This window comes from Netta rufina (genome assembly GCF_964035555.1).
Source record: "Netta rufina genome assembly, chromosome: 20".
NCBI lineage: Eukaryota > Metazoa > Chordata > Aves > Anseriformes > Anatidae > Netta > Netta rufina.
Genome location: NC_140144.1, coordinates 9,859,001 through 9,881,270, shown reverse-complemented (window position 1 = coordinate 9,881,270; position 22,270 = coordinate 9,859,001). Strand labels below are relative to the sequence as shown.

The following is a 22,270-nucleotide window of genomic DNA, read 5'->3' as shown; positions in this document are numbered from 1 at the left end:
CTCCGATCTCAAGCCACTCGAGCAGGGAGCTCAGAGAGGGCCCTGACAGCACGGCTCTGCCTCACCCCGGCACAGTCTGGAGAGCTGCACAAGCTCTTAACGCTGAGCAATCCTCCCTGACTCATCACTGGACAAAACTTCGCTTTGAAGTGACATTTTCTGGGCACGATGACTGCTTTGAAGCGGGAAGACAAAATTAGTGCAGAGAGTTGGCAGGTGAAGAAATGAGATTTTTTTTTTTTTTTTTTCCCGGGCAGCAGAGCTGTCCAGGAGCTATGGAAACCTTGTTTGGCTAAATCAAATCATGGAAAGATAACAGGGCTTCATATTTTCCAGCGACGTCTTCCCTGGAACAGCACGCTATCTGTGTGTGTGCTAGAGCCTCCAGAACAGCCAGAGCCATTCCTGAAAGTAAACATGCCCACTGCTTTCTGTGACCGGGAATAAATGCTGCCTCCTGCCCCACAGAGGGGAAAAAAAAAATATCACAGGCTTCAGAGAGCCCTGGGAAGAATTACAAGGAGCTTTTAGCCAGCTAAGGCTCTTTAAGGTAGGGGCTTCCAGTGCCTTTCCAAGACGTATGCCTACAGATTGTGTCAGAATCCCACCTGGAATTGCTTTTATGCAAAATGCAACCCTGATCTGAAAGCTGTACAGACAGAAGACAAAGGCTCAGCTCCTGGAGCAGGCTCAGGGAGTGAGCGGAATGTCCTGCCCCAGCACAGTGCCTGCACGTGAAGAAACCCCGAGGCCACTGCCCACGGACCCTTCGGGCTGGGGGCACCCCAAGGTGCCCAGGTAGGTGCTCACCGTAGGGACTGAGCAAACGAGGCCTCCCCGAGGAGATGGCAAAGGCTCGTGTATTTAAATATAACATTAATAGCAGAAATTGCATTCTTTCACAGTACTTCCCTGAGCCTTTTGCTGTTGTTGAGCACGATGCTCCACAGCACTCAACCAACGTCGCCATCTGCCACCAGGCACATTTCTGAGTGCTGCTTACTGTTCCTCCTGCAATCCTAAAAAGAAGAATGCATCCATCCTTGCCCAAGTCACCCCATGTTGCAAGCCTTCTTCCCCTTTCTTTTGAGTCCTCCGCTGTGATTCTTCAGCTGCTCGGTTCAGAGCATCTCTTCCATGCAAAGCCGTGGCTGCTCTATCCACACAAATTCCTCTCCAGGAGTTGAGCCCCAACACCATCTACAATGATCCTCTCTGTGCCTTGCCAGTCACCGGGGAGCAAATCCTGTCTGGTTTATGGATTTCACGCTGCCGCACGTCACTGTAGCACCTTCCACGTAAGAGCAACAGGAATTACGATGTCCATCAGAAGTGGCAGTCCTTCAAATCACTCCAACGCCCCTGATGGGCAAACGCAGGCTGCCTGCTAGAGCCAAAGCCTAGGAGCTAGAAATCCGGGCTGTACCCAGCCCTCAGCACGTCACTGAATGACCTTTCCAGGAGGCAAAAGCAGCGTTTTCCCCAACTCTCAGTTATCTTTCTGAGCCATAACCACAGAGGGCCTGACTGTCCCCTGCTCTGCTCCTGCTGTATTTGCACCAGCGCAGAGGGGAAGAGGATGTAGGCTCTCCCCGCATCAGAACGATACCAGCACCACAGAGCTGTTCCTTTTTCTCCATAAGCAATCGACCCATCAACATGTTATAAAAAAAAAAAAATAACTTTAATGTAGGTGGCATGTTCCGTACAGAATTTAACAGGCACCCAAAACACCAGCTGTTCTCGTGTTCTGCAGCGTTAACGAGGTGAAGCTCCAACACTTGGGTCTCGTTTGTGCATTCCCAGGCTAGGCAAGAGGCCGAGGCAGCTTTGCCACCGCATGCACCAGCACCTCCCTGCCCTCACACCCACACCACACTCAGCTCTGGTGGGCAGGAGGAGCTGGGGAAACCCTCCCAAGGGACAGGGCAGGGCTGGCACGGGGCCGGGAGGGACAGGCTCCCCCAGATCAGCATTTCTAGTGTTTTTCCTAAGTGCCCTCAAGGCCATTTGTAGCCCGGTAAGCACGATAGCAATATTTAAAGCCCAAACATGGCAGCAAGCAAGCAAACAAACAAACAAAATAACATGAGAGGGAACAAGCTAGCTGCTCTTGTTCGGGACGGCATCAGCGTGAAGGAATGTTAAAATATAAATTCCAAAAGATTTTAAAGTTACAGCCATTTAAACAGCCAGACAGGGAAGACAACATACTTCAGAGCCCGATCTACCCCGTCCAGCATCAATGACCTCAGAAAGATTAAAAAAAGCAACCTCAAAGAGCACAAACTTCCCCACAGCTGCCAGTACCTGCTTTGCAATAGGCATTTCTGGCAAGGAGCACTACGAGCCATTTGTCTGCCTTGAAAAGCAGAAAGTCCAGCTCCCGTCCGTTTCCTTATTTGCTGTGTTATAGCAAATGTTTTTCCCCCTCTTTATTAAAAATGCCAGGTTTCTCAATGAAAACATTATGGGGAAAATAAACAGCTTGTTCTTTGCACATACTTAACATTTATTCTGCCTTTTCCTCCCACCCTGTTGTGGCTTGGCTCCCCTTAAGCTTGTAAGGAACTTGTAGAATCTCAACTCCTTGAGAAAAAATGTTTTGGCAAAGCAATCCTAAAAGCCTTAAAAAAAAAAAATCTCAAAAACACTGAATTTAAATTCTGAATCATTACCAAGATCTTACTTATTCCGCAGTCTCCTGGGGATGTTGTGAGGTTTAATTAGCTCTAGCTGGAAAACGCTCTGAAGAGAAGTGCCGTGAAGGTGCCAAATGCTGCTCTACTCATGTAGATCTAAAATGTTCAAATTATTACATCATAAAACAAATCATTTGAAAATTAACTCCTTTTCCTTGCCAGCGTGCCTTCAAAGGGAGCTCCTTTCCCCCCGCAGGCTGGTCGTATCAAACTGCCTGAGCACTGCAAGGTGTCCAAGTGCTGGTAACGACCAAGAACGAGAGCATTTTGAACCTCACCTTGCCTCCAAGGTCTCCTCAATTATTTAATCTTCAGGTTGTCTGTCTTTGTGTGCAGCTGCACTCTAAATTCAGGGCATTCTGTCAGCAGTTTGGCTGTGTTTGTAACAGAATGGGCAATCGCTTCCCACTGTCTTCTAAGCAACCTCTCCCCAAGCTCTCTCTCTCGAGGAACAGTTGAACATTTGGCAAATGCTCCTTTTTTTGTGATTTGGTGGGGATTTGTACCTCTTCCTCAGTAAATGCTATCAAACGGGGATGCAGAGGGCTGACAGAAAGCCCACACAATAAAACTGATCTTGTTTGGGCTGTCGCTGCTGCGGGAGCACCCAGCAGCTGGGGCAGGTGCAGGTGGGGAGCGGAGCAGCACCCCCAGGCACCACAAGTCACTCTTTCACCCTGTGTTATAGGCAGTGCTGACAAACAGCTGCTCCGAGGTGAAATTGGTCCTGCCTTCAACTGGTGCCCGTGCTGCTTGAAGCAGAGGGCAAAGGAGAGCTGCTGCTGGGCTCCTGGCTGCCCTCTCAGCGTGTCCTGGGGCTGTTTGCTCTCTGGCTGCAATTCCCTGCAGGAATTCCCTCGCACAGCCACCGCAGGATGCCCACAGCCTGCACGGTGCCCCAGGCTGACAGGGATACTGGGGAGGAGGAAAGCACCAGGCTGGGAATTACTGGGAACTGTGGGAATCGCCTCAGCCCACAGAGCAGGCTGCAGCTGGGACCTGCAGGACACGAGGTCCCGCTGTCCCCAGCGTGGTCCCAGCACGGAGCTCTGGGGAGCTCCACAGCGAGGAGGAAACTTCCAGACAGCTCACGGCACGCGCCGGGCTACGTCCTTCCTGCAGAAACAGCCTCGGGCTCTCCCGGGGCTAATCCCAAGTTCATGCCAGCGCTGCCCATTATTTATTCAGCTCTGTGTGCTCAGACTGCATTATCTGTAATGCTTGATAATGAGATAATTTCTGGTTTTGCTTTAGCTTAGGGCTTCAGACAGAAGCTTCCCTATTTTGCATCTGTAAGCCTACAAATCAAAGGATGTCAGCAAAAGGCTCCACCGCATGCACTGAAAACACTCACAGGCTGAAATATCGAGTGTCCTCCCCTGGGCGCACGCTGACTTTGTTCTCAACCACATTCCCATCGCAAAGCAAAGATCATAAGGGGATGGTCACGTACCTCCAGTTTTGCTTATTCTACTGTGATTGACTCCGATGATTTCAGGGGAAAAAAAAAAAAAAAAAAAAAGAGGGTCTCATTTTTACCAGCTTGCTTTTAGCAGTTCTTAAAGAAAGAGTAATGTTCCATTACAAGAAACAAAACCAAACCATAAAAAAAAACAATCAAAATAAACTTTGGAATAGGTTCTTGTCTCCATAAATACAGAGTTACCTAACTGACTGCAGAGGAACAGTCTGAGATCTTAGACCGTGACCATTAAAACCAAGCTTAATGCTTAATTCTCTTCCTCAGCTGCTAGCAAAGCTCTCCAGGCGCACTGCCACAAAGGTAGGGGTGTTTTCTGTAAGTTTGGAGGACCACCACTGCTACTGCAGACTGTACAATGCTTTCAAGGGTCAGCCAGCCTCATCTCGCTGTGCTCTGTAAGACAGAAGCATCTCTGTGAGGAACCTGCAGCTAACCAGCCCAGGGGGATGTAGAAAAAACCACCAAGATCTAAATGCTAAGAACCACTGCAAAGGGTTCCCATAATCACTGCAAGATGATAACGCCTTTGCTATGATGGGAATTTCAAGAGCACTGACACTGAACTCTGCCCCCCTCACTCCAGTGGATTTGCTCTGTCAGGGGAAGACTCCAGTTACTCAGCACTAACTGCCTGAAAAGGACAAAACCATTCGAATCACAGCAAAGTGAACAAGACAATACGGTGCTGAATGCAAATCTTGCACGAATCTTAAAAAACAAACCAAAAAACAGTGTTTAATTTGGCCCTGTATTCTTAGTTGGGAATATGCAAAAAGCAAACTACACAGAGAAAGGACAGCACGGGTCAAACAGGGTACACGTTACATGCCTGAGACATGGAGGAATGTTTTTGTTTAAAAAGGGTGAAGACCAATTCAGAGCGTGGGGTGCAAAGTTATCTGGCTTCTTTCCCTCCAGAAAAACTACTGCTTTTTTTTTACAGGAACAGCAGCAAAGGCAGGCACCTATGGGCAAGAAGAAACGTGTATTAACTTGCACTATGCAAAGAAAAAACACCCGATCAAGTGTTGCACCTTGATGATCAAAATGGCACCTTAACCCTCAAAAAAAATATATATACAAATTCCAGAGACAAGTACATTAATTTATCAATAAAAAGTAGCACTGATAAATAAATTAATTTATATAAAAAAAAAAAAAAAGAAAAGAGGATAATTGACACATTTGGGGGTAGAAGAACAGTCACCTTCTTGGCCCACATGCGCTTGGTTTATTTACATATCCACAAATACCATGAAACACCATCCCAGCCCCCCCACTAGCAGCATGGTCACATGAATTCCGTAGATGAGCAGTTCATTCATGAGGCTGAAGTCTACCCGCCTTCGCCCCAGTAAGAGGAGGATGATGGAGAGTTTGTACTGGAAACGCAGAAAGATCCGGATGCCGAGGTACTGAAGGCAAAACAAGATAGAGAGTGCCACCCAGAGGATGGAGGTAAAGAGGCTGCAGCTGAAGTACAGCAGGAAACGAATGAATCCGTACATCCATCGGGATTTCAGATAGATGTCGAAGTTGTTGTACTTGGTGCGCACCAAGTGAGTGGTCCTCACCGGGCCACAGGCCGAGTGCAGGCAGGTGGTGTGGGGGCCGTGGAACGAGCGGACCCGGCGGGGAATGGGGATCACAGGCATCGGGCACCCCACCGCTCACCGAGTCCCAGGGCAGGACTTACAGGGCACATAGCAAATATCATCCGTTAACGTGGAAGAGCTCCAACAGCCTGGGAACGCTAACTCTTTGCTGAGTTTCCAGGAAGGAAGGGACCTGCAGGAAGGCAGAGAAGGAAAACACGTTTCAGTAGCCCCAGCAGGAGGACGCGCAGCAGGACAGACGCTCTGCAGCTCAGTTACGTACAAATGCTTTGCACAACTCCACTTCTTCGCTTACAACAACTTTGCTAACAACTTACGGCTCACCAGGCAGCCATGCAGCAGCACAATTCTGTTTGCCATCACCCAGGCAGATCCCCCAAAGCACCCAAGCAGCAGCAGCACCAGCTTTAACCTGTTACCAGCCGTTTAGTGTTAATGGGGGAAAGAAGGGAGCTTTGTTCCAGAACTACCCCAGCTAATTAAGGCTCTTCTTAATCAAACAGAAGTCCTGCACCAGCCCACCAATGCAAAAAGTAATATTAATGTGTGTTTGCATGGGATCAGTTTTCTCTTGTTTAGTTTCTGAAGTTCTCCAAGTGCTTTTACAAGTGAGCTCTACAGCCCGGACACGGCGGTGATTCTAGATTTCTGCCCACTGCAGATCCCGGCAAAGCTTCACCGAATAAACAAACTGAAAGCAATGGAAGGTCTTGCAAGAGCCATGAGGCAATCGTGTTTTTCACACTCTACAGGATGTGCCTCCCCTGCTCAGACGAGCCTCGCGGTCCCCCTGTCATTGCGCCCCACAGCATGGCAGCATCTCAAAGATACCCAGGAGTTTGTTTCTCCTTCTGTGCCCTGCAGAGACAAATGAAATATCTTGACCTTCTGGAGTGTTTAGAATTTACAATCTTAACTTCCTTCCACACGCCCGCTGTTGTTATCTGAGGGATGAGCAGCAGCCTGCGAGCTGCTCTCTGCTTCACCCCAGGCTTATGATGTGCCAAATTCCGGGAATTATGAAATGACAATGCACTCCTCAGATAACGCTGGAGAACAACAGGGACTTCCCCTGCCTCCTCGCACACCCAGGCACTCAGACACTTGAACAAGAGATCCTATCACTGTTAAAATAAGAGTAATTTAAAAGTTAATTCAGGATTTTTTTTTGTTGTTACTACCTAAACTAATCACAGAGTAAACGATAAGGCTAAAGGCAACTGTAGCCTGATATCAAAAACCTTCTCTGCGGCAGTGTGCCACTGAGTAAATCTTTTCACTTCTCCCTGCCTCAAATTGTACACGTGTGGCAATAACAGCTCTGAGCACTGCTGCGAGGTCCCAGCTTTAATTACCTAATATTTCTCTAACAGAGGAAAGGAATCTGTTGGCTCTACATGAATCAAGCTAATAAAAAGGAGGATGAGTTAGCTTATGATTAAGGAATTGTGATAATTGAGCTCTGGTCTCAACTACAAAAACCACCGGTGTAATTTAAGTGCCTTCTTGCTATAATTTCCTGCTGGTAAAGAGGAAATGCTCGGTAGCTGCATGTATGTTACAAGGATGTATTTTGCAAGGCATATAAGGTGGTCAGATGCTAACCCAACACTGCTTAAGGACAACAGTTTTGTGCCTGGAGCGTGCAGCGGAGCGTGCCTTCCACGTGCTCTGCATCAGCTGCTCAGTGTTTGCCTTCAGAGGTGCTTTTGGAGGAACAAATTAACAAGACAAGTTAAAAATTCATATTCTGTGGACTTGAAGCACTACATTTCTGATAATGCCACCTCTTTTTACAGCCTCCTTCAGCGGGACATGAAAAACAGCTTATCATTCCCAGCAAACTCTGGCTCAGCTCCTTATCCTGATTCCCTGAGCAGCCACGGAGAAATCAGTGTGAGCACGAGAGAAGCACTTGGTGAAAGCACGCCTGAGCAGCACAGCACAACCCCCACGGGCATAAGTTACAGTTTCTGGGGCAAACTCAGCACGCTGGCCTCATGTCTGATGAGCTGGAGAAGAGTTTAGGTTCTCTCTGACACAACCTTCAGTAGGTGAATCTGAGAGAACTGCCCCAAACAGCTCAGCTGCAGAACTTATTTGGTGTGAACAGCAACGACTTGCTCACATTCACTGTGCCCACCACATAAATAAACAGCCCCCGGGAGCTTGATGTCTTCAGATAAATTGAAATGCCAACACCGTGCCAGCCACAAACAGGGGGATGCTGTGCAAACGGGAAACTTCCCGAAGTATTACATTGCTAACGGCGCTGCCATCCACCCAGCAGGTCGATAATCCGCTGCTGCTCCTGGGTGCCGCTTAACTCCCCCAATACAAAAGGGCAGCTTTCCTGAGACACCTGGCCTCCTAGGAGGAAGGAAAGAAACAGCTAAGGCGCTTCACAGACCCACAACATCCCACACACGAGTTGAGCTAAGAGATAAAAGGAGAGATCAGGCCGCAGATCGCTCATTTTGTGCGTTAACGGGTTCAGAATCACAATTTTTAATCTGCCAACGCTTTCAAAAAGCAGGAGGCACTCGATGCTCCGTATATCACAGCTGACTGCTGCACGCTGCAAAGAATCTCCCCCCCCCCCGCCTCCTCCTTCACCAACGGCGAGAGGCCGGGGCCCACCGGCACACCCCAAATCCCCCCCGGTAACGCCTCAGGAAGGGGCCGAGGCCTCCCCCGGGGCCTCCCCTCGCCTCCCCTCGCCCCCCTCGCCCCCGTCCCGCTCTCACCGCCGTGCCCATGGCCTCCCGCCGGGCGGCGGCCGCCGAGCCCGAGCGTCCCGGGCCCGGGCTGACGGTAGGCCCGGGCCTAGTGGCGGGCGCCGCACTGCGCATGTGCGGGGAGCGGCCGCGCTCCGGTTCCGGCCCGCGGCGGCGGCGGCGGCGGAGACGGCAACGGGGAGGGAGCGGCCGCGGCGGCGCGCGGGGATGGCGTCATCACGCAGCGCCCGCAAGGCGGAAGCGGGAAGGGCGGCGCGTTGCCATGGCAACGGGGCCTGGAAGGCTTCAGGCGGCGGGGAGCGGGACTAGGCCTCAGGGAGGGGGGCACCGAGCCCCTCGGGGTGGTTCGGGGAGGTGTGGAGAAGCCTGGCTGTGTGTTAGGCGCGGTGTGAGCGACCCGGGCTGCTGGGGAGCCGAAAAGACACCGAAATGACACCGAAAAGACACCAAAAGTTCCTAAAACACACACAGGAGGAGGACGGATCAGAGGCAAAATAAAAAGGAGGAAAAACAAACAAACAAACAAAAAAACAAACCAAACCAAAACCAAACCAAAACAAAAAACCCTCCCTGCTGTTTCCCTTTAGATTCAATTAAGAATTACTTTCTATAATGGAAAGAATACAGAACTTTTATTTTTATTTATTTATTTATTTATTTTTTTTATTGTTATTGGCCCCCTGCCCCACTTGCCATCCAGGCACTGTCGCAGTGGAAAAACATTAAATAATAATAACTCGAGCCATCTGCCAGCAGCGAGCCGTGCTGCGCTGCACAGGCAGCTGAAGGCACCAGGCCAAATACCTCCGAGCGCACCAACTGGCTCCGACGCGCGCGCCCCGCTCTGGGCACTCCCTGCTCACCCACAGCAGCCTCTGCCCCGCGGAGCTTTTTTGTTCCGCAAACACAACGAGGGGCCCGAGGTGCTGGATGTACAGCGAGGGAAAATCCCAGCCAAGGCAAGGAGCGGTGGTGTGCTCCTCGTAAATTGCCCGTTTCTGTTCTCCCACCTACCTTCTGGTGGGAGGGAGAAGGGGAGGTGCAGAGCTGATGCGTTTTTCCCCGATGGCATGAAATGGGAACATCTGTTCGGTGACTAAGATTAGCACAAGAGCCACGTTTCATTTATTTCTCTCCGCCATTGCACAGAGCAGGGAGTCAGGGATGGGGATTTCAGCCCAAGCAACAGCATTATGAAAGTACTTTGATCTTTCCAGCTTTGGCTTGGAGAATGAATGCAAGTGTTGCAGAGGGGACTCCTGGCTTCCCACAGGAACTGCTCCAGGCAGGCGAGGTCTGCCATTGCCTCCAGAAACACCCAAAGAACTCCACTGCCCAACCCAAAACCCGTACACAAGCACAAGGGGGTGACACCACAACATCAGTGCTGAGACCAACCCTTTTCATTTCTTAGGTCAGGATGACAAAAAGCAAGGCAGCACCATTCAGCCTGAAATACGTTGACCACTTCGCTGCTTAAATAAATGTGTATCATCTTAAAAAATATACAGTCCCCGGGTCAGGCATGAATTGAAGCTTTGACATTCAAAGAGGTGAGGTCCTAAGCAACTGCTTGTGCTGCAGCCTGAAGAGAACCCGCCCACAGCACTCCAGCGGGGCTCTCGGTTGTATTTCTTTCCTGTGCTAATTTTACTAAAGACACAACTCATATTCCTGTTGATTGAACAGTTTTGTGTTGACAGCATTGAAGATTTGTGATGAAACTTATCATCAGCCCAGAGAGCGGGCCATTAGTACTAGTCACAGCGGCCAGCCAGCGCTGATATATTTTATGGCACGCTTCGAAGACAAACATACACATTTATATGTCACTTGTTGCAATATAAATGCTAACTTGTACTTCTTTCAAAACTTTTAATGAATTGTATACATTTCATGAGATTTATAGCATGAACCGAATTGCTCAAAATATTACTTTAAACATATTTGTCACTTTGGCAACAGAACAAAAAAAATCTGGAAGATATTGCGTTTAGAAATAAATCATAAATATATGCATCTTAAAAGAGTTTATTTCAGTCATTAATAGTTGATGGCCCCCCCCAGTGCAGGATTTAAAGTTAAATTATGCAAAATCAAAAACAAACCTTATAATACTTAATCAAACATGCATAAAACTGTCAGGGCCAAATAAATTCTCTCAATTAACTTGCTTCAGATTGTGATTGCATTTACTAATTTAATCAACACTAGAATAATTTGGAGACTGGGTAATGATAAATTACTATGGTGCTGCACATGAAGAGCCACTAAGGTAGTGTGCTAAGACAAGAATGCAAGAAATGCTTGCTAGGCTGAGGGAAAAAAAGTAGCAGCAGAGTTATCTCATTTTATAACGGAAACATCTTTTCAGTCCCATTTTTGGGGGAGATTTCTTTTCAGTAAAAACCTTAAAACACCTTTCACGAATAGATCTTGTGTGGATGCACGTCTTTAATGTTAGTCCAGTGAGTCAATCCTGTTTCAATCTGAGATGAGTTAAGAGGTGAAACAGTTCAATGTAGACATTTGCTCCACATTTCTTGCTCATTTTGTGAATGTGATCTTTCGCTCTGAACACAAGGCGAGGGACTGTGACTTACAGTCCTGCTTGCTGGCACCGCTTCACACTTTGGCCTCAGTCAAGTCGTTTAGGCTGGAGCTGGAGTAACAATCCTCTAATATCGAGATGTCCTTTAGCTCCATCCTTTTGCACTTAGAATGGATCTGCACTTTCTGACCCCTGTCTAGAAAAAGCTTTCAATACTATTACTTGTGGAGAGCTAAACATTTGATTTTTGCAAGCGTAAGCAAGGTTTTATGGAGAGGTTCTCATTTAGAGGTTCATTTGAAGGAGGCTGTAAGGTATTCAACCGTGTAAAATACCTGGACCTCTGAAAATCAGACCCGTATTTGGTCTGAAACCTTTCTACATCTGTTTTACAAAAAATAACTATGCCCATATTGCTACTGTGGGAATTAACTCATTATTGCAATACTCTTCCTCTTCTTCTCTCTCTTTTTGTTTTTTCCCTTTCTGCAAAATATCCCCTCCAGTGGCTAGCTTTACATTTCTGAAAGCTTTTATTTGAAACAGATTTTGTGTGTACATTTATAAATGTATAACACCCAGTACTGTTTGGCCACCAGCAGAAATCTGTAAACCTGTGTGCTGAAAAGTATATCCAGAAAGGTAGCTAACGAGCTTCCTTCAGTGACCCAGAAACACCTCCTGGCACAGTAAGTATAAAACCATATAGATAACCATAATTTCAGAGGTCTTAAAGATAATAAACATGTTAACATGGTATTTTCAAGCTAGTATTCACTGCTGGCAACCTGTCACATCCAAAAACACCATCCAAAACCAACGGCATCTTGTGCAAATTCACTTGGGTTTTGCTGAACCAATCTGTAAAGCTGAAATATAACAAACAGAGGAATTAATTCTTTCCTTTTCCTTAAAGGAGATTTAGGGTCAAGTCTGGACCTTAAATTTTAAATGTAATCGATCCATCCTGCAAATCTACACTGCAAAAGCTTGTGAAATATTGTGAAATATTCCTTATTACTTCTTTCCAGATCTGATCTCTTAGTTTAAATGTCAGTTTTAATCAGTTGGAAGAGATTTGCATGTGGTAAGTAATAATAACACAGTGTATTAGACTAATCAAATAAAAATAAACGTGGCAGAAAGCTGAACTAATTCCCACTTCTGCAGTGTGCAGCCCCCAGGGCACTCAGAGGGCAGTGGGGCTGTGGGGCTTGTGGGATTATTTGGGGTCCAGCAGCAGCATAAATGGAGGGAGAAGAAGGAAGGAGTAGAGTCCATGCACCAGCACACCCTGACAAACACACCCGCCCGCAGCACGCCTCTCCTTCCTCACTGCAGGGCTGGGCACAGCAGTGCCAGGTACCAACGACAAGCCCAGCGCAGATGGTGAGGTTGCAGTGTGCTGTCAGTCCCCTGCAGGAGTCTTAGCTCCTGTAACGCTTTTATAGATACATATTTTAGAGGTGACTTGTGAAATATAAAACCAGATCAGTCTGTGGTTTCTAAAGAAATAGATGATACATGGTTCACGTGCGTCCTGGTGAGACAGTAACGTTTGATGTGCTCAATATACGTGACACGTCAGCATGTTTTCTGGCAAAATAAGCAATCTGCCCACTGCTGCCATGAGCCTTCATGACACTAAAAGCAGGCAAGCCTGGGGGATGCTCGGTGGGGTTCGGGACATCCTCCTTCCCTCTGCCCCCCAAAACAGCTCATGGGGGCTCCCGCGCCACGTGAAACAGCATGGAAAGAGAAAGGCTCATGCTGGTGTGGGTGGGATCCCAGTGAACTCCCCCAAATTTGATACACATAAAAAAAATGTGCATTGTTCTGCAGTGGGGACTCTTAAAAGCCCAGATAACGTAGTGAAACACGCAGCTCCCCCAGCCCGGCTCCCTCTCCTCACGGCTGGGGAACAGGCAGGGGTTATTCTGGAGACGCTGGAGTCATGGAAAGATTCCTGCTGACCTCCAGGGGCTGGGGCGGGAGCCAGCTGCACACATATGGCAGGAGAGAAACTGTCTCTAAAACAAATGAAAATAGAATTGGCCACTTTGCCAGGGACAGGCCTCCTGCCAACGCTTGTTGCTGCATCATGCTGGCTAGCCCCGATCTGGCTGGTGTCAGAACTGCCGATTATGCAGAAAACTCTCGCAGAGAAGTGTCAGTGCTGCCTTCTGTTCATCGCTAGGCTAGGCCTAGGGGAAGCGTGTGGCATTGTCCCAGACCCAGCCCATACCTCCCGCGGGAAGCAGGGGGCTGGTGGGCACGCTTGGGGGGCACGCAAAGCACTTTCAGAGCACTGCATCTCCTCGAGAAGCAGGAGGGTGGCATTTTGGGGCAAAGAAAGCATTTTCTCTGGGAATCTCAGCTCCTCAGTGTTTGATTCATTAGTAATGTGTCCCAGTTTGTATCATGGTTGTAGCAGGCAGGTCCTCTTAAGCACATTGCATGGATCCATCAGGTCTGAACCGGGATCAATCTGCTCTGAGGTCATTTTAACATCAGCAGCCTCCCCCCTGGGTCAGCAGCAGAGCTGGGACAGGTCTGGTCTCTGGTGCGCTATTTTCAGAGGGATTCGGACACCCCAGGGGGGCGCCCAGCACCACACCAGCACTTAGATCAGAAGGGCTCTGGGGCAGGGAGTTTGCAGAGCCATAGGCAGCACCCCCAGCAGCTGCATGCTAATGACCCCCCCGGGGCCTTGGGGAAAGGGCTCAGGCCAAGCTCTGCAGTCAGAGGACGCAGAGCAGCTCCCACTCCATCATTCCCCAATGATTTCCTGGAGAAATACAGATGGTGAGGGAAAAACACCTATGGCCCCAAGATGCCCAGGCAGACTCTCACCGTTAACCCAGCCAGTTCTTTTTAAGTCCCTCCCCAGATGCTTAAGCCTCAGTTTTCCCTCTCCCTCCACCTGCATTCAAGCTTAAAAATGCCAAAACCCCTTTGGCTGTTGGTCAGCAACTAATGCACCACCAGGACTGCCCTATCCAGGCTTTGGTGCCTGTGCCGGGCAGCTCTGGTTGCCAGAGCAGTGTCCAGAGTGACAGCCCCGTGCTCTCCATTCCCCTCTGGAAAAGGGCAGGCGCTTGGGAAAGATGGAGAGTGACAGGAGAGAGGAGAGACAAACCTCTGCTTGCCAAAGGTGTGTTTGCCCGAGCTCCCCCCGCCTCCGTCCCTCCGATGCGAATCAATGGAGCCATCTACTCCGTGCATTGGCTAAACGTCAAATTTAGAGACAGCGTTCATTTTTCTGAGATCAATGGAAAGCGGAGTTTGCCTGTATTTCTTAAGCAGCATTACAGGGCATCAGTCAGTGCCCAAACCCACCACTCGCCGGGATTAGCTGCGATGGCAGCTTTTCCAGCGCTAGGGGGTTCACTGCGTCAGGAATCCTCCAGTGCTTTCCATCAGGGTGCACAAAATGTGTCCGTGCTGTTTGAAGGTAAATTACTGCAAGAGTTTGTTTCTTTTCCCATTTTTCCCCTCTTTTGATTACTGTTTTGAAGGGACACAGGGGCTGACACACTGCCTCTGTGGAGGAGCCACAGGGCAGAAGCAGGGGAAGGGAAACAAGCAAACAAAGAAGCAAACAAACATCATCAACAACAGCAGGTGCTCACCTCTGTCCTCAGCCCCATGGTGGTGGCAGTGCCCTGTCCCGTCCCGTCCCATCCATCCTGGAGCATTAAAGGTGTGAGATGGGAGCGGGGTGCAGGAGGGAAGGACCCTGTGCATCCTCCATGGCCCCTGAGCCATCTCCACCTCTTTTGCTCCTGGGGGTAAAACAAAATCTTGCATTCGTGTTGGGCAAACTGCTCCCTCTGTCCCGCTGAATTTTGCCCATGTTCACAGGGGAGGCAGCACCACCTGCCCACGGCGTCCAAGGAAAAGTTCAGCCCCAACGCAGAGAAATGCTGTGCTGGGGGTTGAGAGAAAGTTCTGGTGCTCAGCACACGTCAGGAGTCTTCTTGACCTTGCTTATGTTCAGACTACGTTCTGCAAAGGAGAAAATGACTTTCCAGCATCATTACAGCAGTGGCATCCTTATAAGATTTATAAGACAACCATCTTCAATTATATCCATATTTAATAACAGATTATTTCCAAACAGGGAAAACTACTGCAATGGTCAAAGCTGATTTTGCTGTAAGATCAGAGCACTGCCTCTCTCCTTATTAACTCCAAACTGGGGAAATGTGGGTCTCCGTGACAAACTGCACTGCCTGCAATAGAAACATCATTTTATCACTGTAGGGAGCAGAGGAATAAGAGCTGAGAACATTTCTTCTGAAAATGGAACACAAAAGTCCACTCAGTGGGCACATTTGCCTAGTTCTCAGCTTTGTGCCTGTGTTTTTCAAAGTATGAGAGTCAGCTCTGGCAAGTCAAGTGACCCCAATAAACACCCCAAAAGCTATGTAAGCGGCAGCCCCACTGCCTGATGCCACCACCTGCACCACCGGCCTGGCAGGACCAAAAGGGGACCCCACAGTGCCCAGCTTGGGATGCACAGAGGGGCAAATCCCACTCCTCTCTCCCTAATTTCCCTTGTTTGTCGCCAGCAGACCAGCCCGTAACTTAACAGCACTTTGCTGGTGAGAACACGGAGAAGAGAAAAAAACCAAAGCCCTCATCAATCACAGCCTGGCTCCGGGTACAATTAGCAAGTTCTATTATCTTAAGAATGACACTTGTAGCACAGAGCAAAGCATGGCGCACCCCGTATTATAATACTGCATGCAAAAAAGGGAAGGCTTGAATTGCATTAGCATTGCATTAGGTTCCCATGACTTTTTATATCAGCACTTGTGAGTTATTTATGAATTCATTTATTTACAAGGACAGCCCTTTCTGCATTCAGTTGCCATGGTTGCTTTAACTCCTGTATCCTATTAATTCTGGATGTTATGAAATAAATATAGATCAGACAATCATTGTGTGCTGCTTTTTTTTTATATATATATATTTTATATATTATTATTATTTTACAGTTTGTGTCCTGGCCAGAAGGGCTTCTCTCTGGAGCATCCACTGCCCCTCCCTGAGTGGGAATTGCCCCTGAGAGCCAACAGCTTGGTTCTGCTGGCCAAGGAGCTCACACGTGTGTCCCCTATCCCTTGGAGAGAGCAAAAGGCACTGATCACGGAGGAGGACGGCCCTGGGGCCGGGATCCCAAAGCCAGCGTGCTTGGAAGTGTTTTGTAATAGAATTCCACAAGCAAATTAAATCAATTACTGAGTCTAATAAAGCTCTCAAGGTTTTTAATTAAACTAAGTTTTAATTAAAGCAGCATGAGCCCGTGCTCTTTTGATATTCTGCCTCAGACCCCAGAGGATTGCAACTCCTTTTTGTAATTTACATGGGCTGGATCAATCACGAGAGTCACGAAAATGCGAGAACTTTGTCAATTTTACGGGATGAAATACTGTACGCTGGGCAGAAACCTCGGGCAGCTTGGGGCTGGGGCAGGAGGACGGGTTGGGGTCACCTTCCCAGCCCTCAGCAGCGAGGAGAACAGCTCTCTCTGAGCAACCCACACCACACCACAGCCCGGTGCCTGCACAAGGACCTGCCCCCTGTGCCCGCCAGGCAGGCAAGACCCAGATCATCCAACCTGCACATCTGGTAAGTGGCTCTGGGATGTTCTGCCTCTATTTTAGTCTTGTTTTGTACACAATATGCCCCAAACATGCTTTTTTTTTTTTTTTTTTTCCTTAAGGAGATAAGGATCTTTATGTAACCCATTTTTCCTTAACGCTAAGTCCTTTGTCAGGATTAAAGAATCCTAAAACATCTGCACAGGCTTGGGTGGCAGATGCATGAAGAAAGCGGCCTAAAATAACATAGAATATTAACCTACTAAATGAGGTATTTAGAAAATAGAAGGACCCTCCTGCATCCTTACTCAGAGCCGCTTCCTGACACCAGCTACGTGATGCAGGTGGGTAACAACAGCGTGCCATCCAATGTGATTTTCATCCCAGATTTTTTTACCTGATGCCAGGATTTGGCCTTGCCAGGAATCTCGGCTGTACTGGAGGAGTGGAGCTGCCCTGGCTGGGGTCTGGGACCCCTTGATCCGCCGAGGGGCTGAAAATAACCTAGCCAAAATATCTGCCAAGCCTTTCAGGGAAGGGATGCACTACCAGGCAGCGTTAATTCCTCTTGTTCCACCTGGAAGTCAACGCTACCTGCCTGGGGCTGCTCAGGGAGCCTTTAGGGTGTATTGGATTTCTTTCCTCTTGTCTTTAGGGATTACTCCAAGGAGAAACCAATTTGTCCTTCCTCCAAGGGAAGAGTTCACGAGATGTGTGTTTATTTAAAGAAGTGAGTGAGGAGGGGAGGCAGGGGCTTGGCGCGGGACGGCCGAGAGCACTCCCCAGGCTCTCCCAGCCGCTGCCTCCCCAAAGGTTTCCAGGAACCAAGGTCAAACCTGATTCGGATGAGAGTCCACAGAGCAGGTCAGCAATGACCCCACAGCACCTCGGGCAGCTGGAGCAGGCTGTCAGCACCTCTACCACCCCATCTCCCGGCCCATTTCCAGCCATCCATCGCAGCCTGTCCGTCCTGGCCGCAGCCAGCCCCCGGCCAGCCAGGGCCATTAGTGTGATTGCTGGGGGTCGTGAAGTTCAAACCAAAATGTCAATTTTCATCTGGAAGAATGGTCCCATTTTAGGAGCGGAGGGATTTCTTTCCTCTCTCTCAGAACCCCCGCCTGTGAAATCATTGCTCCCCAAAGACTTGCAAATTTCTGGCCAGCGAAAGGTGCCAATAGCTGCTGGAGCCAATAAAAAGATTAACAAGGGTCACCGTCCTTCCCTCTTTGCCTGCACTCGAAGGCTCTGGGGCCTATTTTGAAGATATTAACCATTGCCTTTACCTCCTGCACGTTCATCACGGCTTTGGGGTCTGTATGGATTTATCGACGAAGCTTTGCCATCAATCTCACCTGCAGAATGCCAGTCGCTGGGTTACATCACCCCGCCGGCATTTAGCCAGGAAAGTTCTGGAAGGAGGACAGAAATAGGACAAAGCAGCTGCTGGGGCTGCGGGTGCTGCTGTGGGGCAAGGACAGCGTCACCCTGGTGCCACCGAGCGCAGGGGCTGAGCCTGGGGCAGCATCGATCCTATGGGGCCAGGATGCAGCCCCTGTGCTACGGGGTTTGGGAGCCAAAAGGGTGATCCAGGAGGACAGTGGGATGATGAGGGGCAGGCACTGACCCCGCTGGGGTGTCCCCAGCAGGGCACTGCAGTAAATTGGAAATTGGAGATGTCCCTGTTAGGGAGAAACTTGAAATAGCTGCAGGTGGGCCTGGTCATGGCCTAATGGCACCACAGGGTGGCACATGGCAGTGCTGGGGGGACACACCAGCACTGTGTCTGCAGTCACCCTGTACCCAGAGTGCAGGCAGAGAGGCAGTGATGACCGGGGGGGAATATATAGGATCCCCCACCCAGCGGCAGGACCCATGGGACACCCAGGGCACCCTGCACCCAGAGCCGCTCAGCCCACCTCGAGGTGTCACACATTTCAGGTGGGTTTTTTCTTCTGTGTCATTGCGTTAAATAATTAAGTCTGCTCCATCTTTACCTCCTGACAATGTGGCACTTAATTAAGTGGTTTAATTAGACGCTGGCAACTTTAATTAAGTTTAGGACGGTGGAGGTGACTGGGAGCCTCCGGATGAGTTGCGGAGCCTTTCCCTGGGGGCGCGACGTGGGAGAAACTTTCACTCCTGGGTCTGGCCTCCAGGGAGGGACCCAAGGGACCCATCACAGCATCCATCCCCCAAATCTCCCCTATTGCCCCACCTCGGAGCGGGTGGCTGCTCTGGGCACCCTTTGCTCAGATGTTTCAGGGAGCCGAGGCCTGCCCTGGGACCGCGGCGTAGAGCCAGGCAGGAGGGATATGGGCAGGGGCTGCACCAAAGGGGGTGTCAGGAGCCCCAGGCTGTGCTGGGTGGGTGCCCACATCCCCCTGGGTGCTGCCTGATCCCGCTGAGCACTGGGTCAGGCTGCTGGGAGCAGGACAGGGTCGGGGGGAGGCTGCGGCAGGCTGAGGAGCAGCATCTGCAATTCCAGCCCATGCACGGGGCTGTCTAAAAGACGTATTGCTTTTTAATAATGTAAATATGTAAATATTACCGAGGTGCCATTAATCGTCGTTGCCTCAACATGATACCACTCTTAAGAACAAATGTAATAAGATATTATTAATATGCAAAGCAACAGCACATTAACCTGACTAACACCGATAAATTGCAGAGCTTAGCACAATGTGAGAAGCCCCGGGGAGCCCCCACACCCCACGACCTCACAGGAAAGGGGGCTTTGTCCTTGCTGGCTGCTGAGGGGCCTGCCACCCTTCTTCTGGAGCTGCTGAGGATCCTTATTCAAAGCCTCGTGTGTTCTTCTGGAGGATTTCCTGACCACCTTCATAACAGGCTTGGTTTAAATCCTGCTGTAGGTGTGTAAGAGGAGAAGGAGCCTGGCCAGACCCAGAAGCTGAGGCATTAGCCCCAGCTTTGTTCCAGGGCTTGCTATGAGCCAGCCCAGCCCTCATCCCGTAGGCTGTTGGGTTTTCCCCCTGAGAGGCTGGGTCTCTGCTCACAGCCCCAAAAACCCCATGACCTGGCCCAGCACAGCCCCGCTCTCACTGCCTGCTTTGGTGGTGTATTTCCTCCTGAAATACAGGCTCACAGCAGGATTAAAAGCTGGAATGAGTGTCCTGATTTATATTTGCCAGGCTGTAAGTGCTGGTGTGGCCACCAATCCTGGGACCCAGCAGGGCAGCCCCCAGCTCCAAGCCCTGCGAGTGGCAAGTGGGAGAGGGGGGAGAGCATGTGGCCGAGGGAAAGGCGCAGGGGAAGCCATAAAGTCTGAATTTAGGACTTGAAAGGGAAATTATTCTGTGCAAATGGCTGCTTCAGTTCAAATCCGCCCTGCCTTGTAAATCCTGCTCATCCTTCTCACAAGGGAAAGTTGGTGAGATAACCAATATTTCAGCAGCACGCAGCCTCCCGGAGACCTTCACCTCCCGGTGTCCTCTGAGCCCCGCACCCAGGCCCAGGCCTGGAGAGCAATTCAGGCCTGCACACGGCCATGGTTTATGCAAAAATTAACCTGTTGCCCTTGCTTGGGTCAAAGTAATTCCATTTAATTTGGTAATCTGGGCCCTTTATCATTAATGAGTCCTTGGGGGGTGGGGGTCAGAGCATCTTTTTTTTTGGCTGAAGACAGCAGCAGAGATTATTGTTAATATTCAGGCTGCTCAATAAAGCACAAAGACCTTTTGCTATTGACAGCACTGTTGGTTTTCACCTCATTGGTGAATGGAAATTGCCAAATTAATCTCTCATTAGATCTGAAATTAATCCTCAATTTTGTGATTAATGAACCCCCAAACCACAGATTTACATGTGCAAAGTGTATTGGGAAATTGCATACAGTAAACGTCCACAAATAATCAAGACTGTATCCAAGAAAAGGAGCAAAAATAATTATTTTCTCTTCCCCTCTGTACAAGAATTAACTGGTATGCAGTAAAACTATCAGGCTGTAGGCTGTATTTTACCCCCAGATCACTGACGGACTGTGGCCCTCACTGCTGGAGGATGTCGTGTAAGTCATTGCTAAGAGGGAGCTGAACAAAAGACCATGCAAATTCGTGCATTACGTGTCCAGCTGCGGCTTTCAGGCCAGGAGGTCTCTAGCCGATGGGCTGCTGAGAGCAGCAGCGGGGTTGCCCTTCTGGCCAGCTCCTCACCAGGCACCTGCTGCCGTGGGGCTGGCGAGCAGGGCAGGCTGCATCGGCTTGCAGGGATATCAATTAAACCACTCCAAACTCAGCTGGGTAAGGCTTCAGGCCAACCAGCAGGGCCTGGGTTTATCTGCCTGAGCTGTCTTCTGCCTGCCTCTCACCGAGGTCTCCTCACGTTCTCCACCAGGGCCCCGTGCCCCCTCTCTCCGCTGGGGGCTGAGCGGGGCAGGCGGCTGGAGCTGCAGCGTGCCAAGTGCCCGTCCCTCCCCAGCCGTGACCCCTTCCTTTCCTCCCAGGGTTTCTTTTATGCATCATCACTTTAGCAGGGCTATTGTACTGGAAATCTGTTTGCCACATGTTAGCTGGAGCTCATCTGCTAGGATCCTCGGTTAAATATTCATGGCAAGGTAGCTATTAAACTGGGGGCGAGAACTCAGGTTACACGGAGGAGATGAGGAGAAGGCTGCGCTGGCAGAGGAGACGGGCTCAATATCAAGTTAAGAACCCTCGTGGAAATGACTCACCCCACATAAGGTCTGGGCACGGAGCGGCAGGAAAAAATCCCGTTTTCGTGCTACCGAAATGCGTTGGTTACCTCAGTGAGATGGGCACGGCGGTGCACTGGGAGTACTGGAGCCCCGAAATGCTTCTTCCGTAGGACCTGAAGTCCGTGGGCACTGAGGAAACAAGAGAGGATTTCTAAATGGGTTGAGCTTTTAAGATGGGAAGAAAAAGGCGGTGTGTTTGGATGGGATTGGGGCCTGCAGCTTTGCAGGTGCAGGGAACTGCGTCCGCCCTGCCCTCGGAGAGGTGCTGCAGCGAGGAGGTGATGCTGGAGCAGGGCTGGGGACGAAGCCCATGCCACTGCAGGGGGACACTGGGGATGGACCACCCAGCACGCTGCAGCCATTGACTCCTGCAACCCGGGGGCAGGAACAGGCAGGGCAAAAGGACAAGAGGGCAGAAGTCAGGCTGGGGGTGTCGGGTGACCGGTTACCTGAGCCCTGCCTAAAGGTGACTTCCTCATGAATAGCCCAGCAGCGCTCCTGCCAACACCAACACGCCGGAGCTGGTGAATTATGCAGGGCACCGGGCTGTGCGAGCAGATGGCATCGCTGCTGTAACGTGAGCAGCCGCACCAGACAAAATGCAAAGCCCAGCAATTAACCTTTTGGAAGGTTTCCTCTTGTCTCGGGGATTAAACCTCCTCCAGCCCCCCCTGCGCTCCGCTCCTACCCAAGAGAGAAGAGTAATCCCCCAAACAAACAAGGGAAATGGACTTCTGCAGCCCCAGCAGCCCCGAGCTGGGCTTCCAGACCTCCACCCTAATACCAGCAGCTCTGAAGCAGCCTGGACACATAAGCAACATGGCTCGGGAGCTCGTTGTTGCCCTGAGCCCATGCCATCC

At 49.9% G+C, this 22,270-nt stretch overlaps 1 protein-coding gene across 2 annotated transcripts; it reads right to left on the bottom strand.

The window, feature by feature from the left end:
- Positions 1 to 5,058: 5,058 nt before the first annotated feature.
- Positions 5,059 to 8,727, bottom strand: TMEM250 (transmembrane protein 250). Of its 2 annotated transcripts, XM_084298993.1 has the most exons (3): positions 8,549 to 8,727; positions 8,061 to 8,171; positions 5,059 to 5,973 (listed from the first exon to the last, which is right to left on the bottom strand). In XM_084298993.1, exon 3 carries the CDS (start codon positions 5,838 to 5,840, stop codon positions 5,421 to 5,423), a length of 420 nt encoding a protein of 139 aa, XP_084155119.1. In that variant the 5' UTR covers positions 5,841 to 5,973; positions 8,061 to 8,171; positions 8,549 to 8,727; the 3' UTR covers positions 5,059 to 5,420. The 2 variants fall into 2 exon arrangements, with proteins under 2 accessions (XP_084155119.1, XP_084155120.1); XM_084298994.1 differs by lacking the exon at positions 8,061 to 8,171.
- Between the last annotated feature and the right edge of the window lie 13,543 nt (positions 8,728 to 22,270).